We start from the raw sequence: 9,129 nt of genomic DNA, 5'->3' as shown, positions 1-9,129 counted from the left end.
AAAATCAATGATCTTTCTGAGTGAACCTAATGAACATTGTTTTAAGGGTCAAATTTGTTGACATATTGATATTAAATATATTCAATCCCTGTTATAAACTGTTTTATAATCTCAGTCCAGTCATTCTGAAATCAAAGAAATGTGTCATTTCATGAAACATTTACTCTCAGAATGACCAAATTTTCAGTGTCTGAAATTTGCAAAACCATGCTTTGGTCAGTCATTTCAGTCACTACCTTTGTAATCAAACTGGTTCCTAATGATAGTGCTTGAGGCAGAAGTTTTATTTCTTATTCTTTACTCTAGTTTTAGTAAGCCTTTATTCAGTGACCTAAATTTTTTATTTATTTTTATCTTTGATATTAAATTAGAGTTTTGTTTGTGTTAGTTTACATGAAGATTCTGCTTCTGATTATCTTACTGATAAAAACTTTACATTTCAGGCAAAATATGTGTCACTTCATGTCAGAAAAAGCAACAGGGCCGCATTAAACCTCTACACTAACTCACTGGGCTTCAAGATCCTTGAGATTGAACCTAAGTACTATGCTGATGGTGAAGATGCATACTCAATGATGAGGGACTTGAGTTCATTCTCTACAGACAGCAAGCCAGAAAGCCAAGCGTCAGACAATTTAGAAATTAAGTCTGATTCCGCAGTTATATCACAGTGTTGAGAATAATGTAAATAAATGACTGAGATATATTTGTGTTATTTATTATTGCTAGGTGCTGCTAAACTAGCAGGAACATAGCAGTTGCTGCTATTTTTTGTAGTTTTGAGATGGGTTATTTATTACAGAGATGTTGGTTCTAAAAGGATAACATGTCATTGATGAGTACTGTAAATAATCTACTATTTTCTAAGAAAATATGAAAAAATGTGTGCTTATTGGCAGGAAGGGAGGACACAGAATATTTTTATTCCTCTTATAAGTTCAGTGATAGGATGCACTAGTTCCATTATAATTAAAAAAATAAAATATTGGTATAGGCAAACAGCAAAAGTGCCACTAGTAAGGGCCTGGCTGTATCACCATGGCATGATGCCATAATGTGAAACAGTACGGCATATTGCTGTTACAGTGCACCATAAGATGCACATTATAGGGTGCTAGTGCTTGACACTATACTATACTTGATTTGGATAGGTATTTAACTAAATGTAAACAAAACAAGATCAATTGGTGTCTTAAAATATTGGAAATTCCAACATTAAATATCTAAACATACACATGTATGTTGATTGGGATGGTAGTGATTATGTTATTGCTATTCATGTATTTTTATGTGTATTGAATAAATAAATGAGAGTAAGTAAACTCTAAAAAAACATACACATACCTTTCTGTATTGAAATAGACTAGTTTGTATTCAATTAAGATAAGTAAAAAATAATTAAAAATCCTTGAATTTACCAAATCTGGCAGCTGAAGTTTGTTTACATTTAGATAAATACCTATCCAACCAAGGTATAGATTATCTGTAGCACCACTGACTGACCACTGTTTTTCCAAGTATGGAACCCTAACAACTAAAGAACAAATCAGTATTAGTTTTAATAAATTTGTTTGCTTAGCTTCTTTCCATTTGGCAGGCAGTTGAGCTGAATGAGCTTTGATCTTCAATACTACTGTTTTTTTATGCTCTACTTAATTACAGAGGAGTCAAACTTTGTTTTGAAATAATATTATTAACATAATAACAATACCAATCACAGATAGTCTTAAAATTTTGGACAAACCCAGGCCAAAGCATATGAAGTATACTTTGTTCTTGTGCTACATTACAAAAGAAATAAATACAAAATTAGCTAAGTATAATTTAATGTATAATCTTGCAACCAAGTTGTTCATAACAGCAGTATATGTCACAAAATTTAAAAAGTAGAATTACTCTATTCCTCTCTCATCGTCATTGTCTTCATAAAGATGATTCAATTTCAGCGTTGCTTTTGGCTCACCTTCTACACATCACCTTTAGCCAAATCCCTTCTTACAATTCTTGTGTCTTGGCCTGTGTTCGTCCCACAACATATTCTGGCATAAGAACTTTACTACTTTTGAAAACTGCTTTAGGACTCTCAGCTCCGGGGTTTTCTTTACTGTTGCTGATATACATGGAATATGGGTTTCTTGAATACAAAATCTTCAGGACCCTCACAGTCTTGTTCCATTCTAGACTTTTCAGCTTCTCTTTCTTCTAATTCACGAATGAATGCGTGGGCTGTCGCGGTGGTTCGTGAATCGGACATCTGTTCCTGGGTCACATCTGATAGTGAATAGTATTTGTATCTTTGTGGGTTCTTCATGTAGTCTGGAGCGGAATCTTGTACGTAGGCAATCCTTATAGTTGATTCAGGTCTCTTAAATATACTTCCTTGCCTCTGAATTGCTCATTTCATGCTTTAGTTTTCTGTAGTGTTCCTGTCCATAACTCCATTGTCGTGTGGAGTTTCAACTTTGTTGTACTTTGAGAAGCTGTACTGATCCTCGGCATCTTTAAGGTGGTTGAAAAGGCTTTTTCTGCCTATCACTAACGATGTTCATATCACGATGATAATGATTTATTACTGTGAAAGAAGAGAATGAAATAATTGTTTGCTTGACATTTATAACACGTATAAATTCAGTCCATGTTAATGCGTTTACCTCACTTTAAGATAATTACTTATCAAAAACGATCCGCTTTATTAATTATTCAACTTCAACTTTATTTACTTAATGGCAACCGAAATCAAATTATTAGGACGTGTTTTTATTTACTTCCCGTCCCAAATTCGCAATTTTTAGTATTTTTACACTGGTAAGTGGTAGGTTGTCAAATTTGACAAATGACAATGTCAATCAGCAGGGATACTACAAAAACTCGAAGTTCGTATCGTCCGTCCCTCTCGCTCTCGTATTAAACAGCGTAAGTGTTAGAGAGACCGCACAACATGAACTTCGAGTTTCGAGTTTCATAGTAAGCCCTGCATTGAATAAAGATATTTTTGACTTTGACTTTGACTTGTAAAAACTAAAACAAATCTTCAAATCTTAAAACCAACTATGGTTTCTTGTTTGGGCAATACTATAAAAGCGGATACATATAAGACGCTTTGTGGCGCAAAAAGAAGATTCTCCTTTTATTTTTGGCACTTCTCACTCATTTTTTTTTTTATAGTACATAGGAAATTGTATATACCTGCAAGGCTACTACGAAATTAAAAAGTCGAAGTTCGTATCGTACCGTCCCTCACTCTCGTAAAGCGTCGGCGGGAAGGCGAAATATTAAGTAGGGAAGTATAATGACTTACTGACTGACAGACAGTTCGCCTACAGGCGCAATATGTCGACAACTCACGCTGCACACCAGATCTTTGACTCGATCATCATGAGTCTAGGCAGTAAGTTTAAGGTGGCCGGCATATTGTGACCTATCTAAGGCTTTTGACGTCATCAATAACGACCTTTTACTGACGAAACTCAAATGTATGGTATCAGGCATAAAGTGTACGAATTGTTAGTCATTTTTTGAAAAGTCGCAAGCAGACGGTTGAAGTAGTGATGTCGAACGGAGAAAAAATCAGGTCCACCGGGTGACGTCACTATAGGTATTCCACAGGGAATCCTCACTTGGAAATACACTTTTTTTAGCTTTTATAAATGACCTGCCTAGTGTTATCACTGACGGTCTCACTGTGCTCTTCGCTGATGATACTACTGTTGTAGTGAGCGCCACCACTTATGAGCAGCTAAACGACAAGATAAATAAAGTGTGTGGGCAGCTGCAGCAGTGGTTCTCAGCGAACGGGCTCATCATGAACCTCACCAAGTCGAACATCATGCTGTTTCTCGGTAGGGTATCGTGTCACCGCATCGATTGGTGGACCCATACCGCTATGCCAGCAGTGCAGGTTTCTGGGCTTCACACTAGATCCAAATTTGAATTGGAAGAATCACGTTGACTCCCTATGTGGCAGGTTAAGCAGTGCGGCCTATGCTTTGCGCAAATTAAAGCCCATTCTGGCAGATGATGCACTAAAGCAAGCATACTTTGCGTATTTCCACTCGTTGCTTTCGTATGGTACCATACTATGGGAAACTCCACGGACTGTGAGCGCGTATTGGTTCTGCAGAAGCGGGCAGTGCGGGTCATTGCCGGTATCAACCAAAGGCAGTCGTGCAAAAAAAATTTTCACAGAACTTGGTATCATGACCCTATCTTCGTGTATTTGTTTCAAGTTATTATGTATACGCGCACAAACATATCTAACTTCAGTCGAATGGGCGTAGCTGGTAAGATCACTCGCAGCACGGGTCGCTTACGGGCAGTCCCTCATAGAATGGCATTAGCGGGAAAAAACCGCGCGTTATAGCCCAAATACTATGAACACCTACCCTCACACCTAAAAAGCGAAAAGAACGATGAAACGTTTAGCCGTCGACTAAAAGACCTTTTGTTGGAAAAAGCGTTTTATTCCGTAAATGAATTTATGAATCTGACATTTTAATTTTATTGTTTAAATTGTTATTATTATTTCTTGTTTTTATTTTATTGTTTTTATATTGACATTTAAATTGTTACTCAATTATTGCCTAATGTATTAATCTTAACGTATCCTTGACATTTATTCTTTATATACATTTCAATGTGTTTTCAGTCTGACGATCCCTTAAGGAGAACCAGTCTAATTTTATTGTTTACATTCACATGACATGCTTAGAATTTTATTTTTTTAATAATTATACTAATCATATTACCTTTGACGATTTCAATACAAATTCTTATAACTGACATTTATGTAAATTATAATGTAATGATGTATTGAATGAATAAATAAACTAAACTAAACTAAACTAAACTAACTAAACTAAACTATATTTTCTAAAGAACATATTAGTAAAAAAAAAAAAAAAAACTGTTAAGTACTCACGATATAAATCCGACTTTCATGATTATTGCAATTTCGCTCACATCACATTGCTCATACTAGATGCGGTTGAGAACTTTACCGAGTTTGAGTAACTAGGGAAATTGAGACCTACGGAACCCTAAAAAGTACCTACCTAATTGTTCCTACCCGTTAGGTATAGGTATCTATTCAAGGCTTGTTTTTGATGTTAGTATAGTTTAACAAGCGTTCTTGATTAGGTAGGTATTTAATGGTTCCAACCATCAAATTTGCGTCAATGCGTCAGTATAGTGTGGTGGTGGTGATATTAGATGGGTTTGTGTGATTTCTGTGTGTTCTTACAGTATGGAGGTGGAGGAACTGCATGAATACATATTTCTTGCATAACGTAGTCGGTATCATTAGGTCGCGGGTGAGCAAAGTAATTGTTTTTGTTCATTGATAGGGATCTCCGGAAAGTAACGCCTGATTCAATAAATTACTTATTTTTTAACCGACTTTAAAAAAGAGGAGGTTATCAATTCTAGTCTTTTCTTCTTTTTCTAGTCTCTTAGTATTTTTTTGTAGTCGCTGCTAGTAGGGAGGTAGATAAATGATCGTATAAGGGTTCCGTTTGTTTTTATTAGACATGGAACCCTAACTACGCTTCGCGGTAAACGGCTAATTTTGATCACTGATTAGCGTCAAATGATTTCAGCGGTTCAGTGGATGCGTTGTCTATCTTAAAATAGTTTAATTGGTTCGAAAATATACGCATTTAAATGTCATCATTAACTATTTATACACTAAGCAAAAACCACCTATCTTTATCGCTACTTAATTGAACTAGCAATCTTTAAAAGTATCTAAAAACGTAGGTAGCCAAAACATTGACTCAATTATCTCGGCGAGCTAATTTTGGCCACAATCAATCTTATTTGATGTTATGTGATTACTTCAATGGTCAATAAGCAATACAGAACAGTTCCTCAATAGCTGGCAGTCTACTACCACAGTTCGTTTCTTGCAGAATTTCTGGTGAAACTTGGAATCAGCTTGCAGCGCTAATATTTCCGAAGCGGTATAACTTGGAGGTTTTCAAAAAACGAGTCCTTTTTCTCAAAGGGCCGGCAACGCATCCGTAACTGAACCTATGTTACGGGTGTCTATGAGCGGCGTTGATTGCTTTCTATTAAGTGACCCGCCTGCTCGTTTTCCCTCTATCATATAAAAATAAAATTCCATCACGGGCAACCTCTAGACAGATCAAAGTACATACAAACACATTTCTAGTTTCCGGACATTTATCATAGGTATAGTGTTATTTTTATTATTTCTAAGCTGAAGCGTCCTCCTTAATAACTATACTTATACATAATAATATGCTGCGTGAAAATGTCATGTGTTTACGGTTTCTCTAAAGCTCAAAAAAATATATCCTGTAATAGACGACGTGGGTAGGTACAGTCCAGTCCAGAGGTTCCCAGTTATATTGTAAAACAGTTATATTGTAGCGTCCTCCATTTCTTTTTCACCTTATAAACCTTAATAACATATTAGTGTCGCCTAATGAAGGCACAAAGGTGAAGAATTTTTCTGGGCCCCTTACCGCCCCCCCTCTAGGCCTCCAGCGCCCACAAGGGGACGTTATCGCCCACTTTGGGAGATACTGGTATAGACAACGGAGCCTTAGTAATAACACCGCCTTGTTATAAAGGCCGCTAGCACTTGTGACTCTTCTGGTGTTGCAGGTGTCCAAGGGCGACGGTAATGCATACCATCAGGTGATCCGTTTGCTCGTTTGCCGCCTATTCCATAAAAAAAGAGTAATAGAAGCCGTGGTGGCCGAGTGGTTTGACCTATGGCCTCTCAACTAGAGTATCCTGGGTTCAAACCCCCCGGCTCGTACCGCTGAGTTTTTCAAAATGCAGTGCGGAATTACAAGGAAACCTGCACAAACCTGCGAAACAATTCAATGGTGTTTGTGGTGTGAAGTTCCCAATACGCACTGGGCCCGCGTGGAAACTACTGCCCAAGCCCAGCAGTGGGACTTATATAGGTTGGGAATCATCCCAACCATCATCAGATGATGAATAGGATCTTTATTAGGGTATAAAACTCAAAAAACAAAAGTAGCAAATATCTTTAAATGAATGTTTAATTTAACTCACTAGCTCGTTTGCCACATCCCACTAATATTATAACTGCGAAAACTTGTAAGTCTGTTTGTTTGTTACTTCATCACGTCCAAACCGCTGAACCGATTTAAATAGATGAAATTTGGTATACAGACCGGGGAAAGACATAGGATAGTTTTTATTCCGGAAAATTGCGTAGTTCCCTCGATAGCGATAACCGATTTCTACGCGAATGGAGTCGAGGGTAACGGCTAGTTACTTAAAAAAAAAATTTTGCTCGTGAGGTTTATGCTCGTTTTTGCCCACATTTTAGGTCGCCCCGCGCCTAATAAAGCAAGTTCTACACGCATAGCTTAACGAATTTTGTATACTTACACTGTAAACCAATAACAGTGTGTTACGTGCCTATATGTTTAGTCCATAGAACTAATAATAAGAAAAATAGAAAGCTATTTAAGTAACTCAGTTTTGGTAATTAATTTCGTTACAGACTGAGCTGGGAAAATGAATCCATACTATAATATTATACATGTAAAAATGTGTTTGTATGTTTGTCTGTCTTTCACGCCGTAACGGAGCGACGGATCGACGTGATTTTTGGCATAGAGATAGTTTATGGGCCCGAGAGTGACATAGGCTACTTTTTATCCCGGAAAAATGCACAGTTCCCGAGGGAACAGCGCGCGATAACCGAATACCACGGCGGAGCCGCGGGCAAAGCTAGTAATAAATAAGTATCACGGGGCAAAGCTTGCATTATGGGTACCAACTAGGCAACAGATAAACATACATAAACAGATAGATACAAACTTAAATAAATTATTAAAAATCCAAGACTCGAGACCAAACATTCATATTTTTCATACAAATATCTGTCCCGACCCGGAAACAAACCCGGGACCATAAGCTTCGTAGTCACGTTCTTTAACCACTGGGATGTCTAGATGTCAAATATATTTTCTTTATTAAACATAACTTTCTAACAATAACATAAAATGATTAAAAAAAGAACTAAATCAAATAAACATAAGTATAGCTTTTTAGACATTTCCATTCGCCTTATTGTTAGTGCTATGGTTTAGTCCCTGACCCATTATAGCCTTACCCACGAACTAGCCGGTATTAACTAAACTTTAGTAGGATTAGTAGGATTAAGCCACTTGTTTGCTTCTGAGGCTATAGCGCCCGATAAGATAATGTTTTGCAAATATTTTCATTTCGTATCGCACAAGATTTTATTTGATTTTGAATAAAGTAAAGCGGTTTGGTCATCCCATAGGTAGGTAATTGCAAACGTATTATACTTGATTTTATTTTTTACGGAACCCTCAGTACGCGAATACAACTCGCACTTGACCGTTTATATTTCTTAGTTCTATGGAGGCAATAATGTAGGTAACTACTTATTAATAAAATATACACCAAAGTCAGGCGTACAGGTCAACGACATTGGACATGTTCGACAAAGGAAAAAAATGATTGATAGGAAATGAAAACGATATTTATTTGTTGAAACTAATTTACAGCAATATCAATTTAACTGAGTACAAACGGAACAGCCTTAACTCAGACGGCACCGGAAAACAGGAAGCGTTTGGAGGCCAATTATTCATTAACATTTTAAAATTACGCCTTTCTATAAATACAAATAATGTAATATTGTGCAAATAAGCTTACAGATTAAACCTCCACCCAGACAATTTAAACAACCCAATGTTATTATTAACATCGAACGAGATGCGTAGGTATGTGAGTCACAAACAATAAAGCATTATTCTGACCCATTCGATTCCTAATGAATCGACTTACAATTTTTTCGATAGCGCCACTAAGTTCTTTCGTTACGAAGGACCATGAAACAGCGCTATTGATACTGCTATCGAATGAAACGGTTAATGTTTGTACCCTTGGAATAGGTATGTGGCCCCGTTCGGAAACCACAATAAATACTGTCAACTTTTAAAATAATAGAGCTTTATTGTACGCGATTTTTTCCAGAACTGCAACAATGCTTCCTTTGTGGTCGCAAGACTTATGAGTATCGTGTCACGCTTAAATATAATGCGGTATACAATGTTTGGATTAAGCAGAGTCGATAACAAACATATAGTAGGA

At 36.7% G+C, this 9,129-nt stretch overlaps 1 protein-coding gene across 1 annotated transcript; it reads right to left on the bottom strand.

Annotated features, from left to right (window-relative positions):
- Nucleotides 1-1,995: 1,995 nt before the first annotated feature.
- LOC141430380 (uncharacterized) lies at nucleotides 1,996-2,499 on the bottom strand. The gene is made up of 3 exons (XM_074091056.1): nucleotides 2,472-2,499; nucleotides 2,120-2,316; nucleotides 1,996-2,082 (listed from the first exon to the last, which is right to left on the bottom strand). The coding sequence occupies exons 1-3, from the start codon at nucleotides 2,497-2,499 to the stop codon at nucleotides 1,996-1,998; spliced, it is 312 nt and encodes a 103-aa protein (XP_073947157.1).
- Between the last annotated feature and the right edge of the window lie 6,630 nt (nucleotides 2,500-9,129).

The sequence above is a fragment of the Choristoneura fumiferana genome, chromosome 8 (assembly GCF_025370935.1).
Source record: "Choristoneura fumiferana chromosome 8, NRCan_CFum_1, whole genome shotgun sequence".
Classification (NCBI taxonomy): Eukaryota; Metazoa; Arthropoda; class Insecta; order Lepidoptera; family Tortricidae; genus Choristoneura; species Choristoneura fumiferana.
This window is presented reverse-complemented; position numbering and strand designations above follow the sequence as displayed.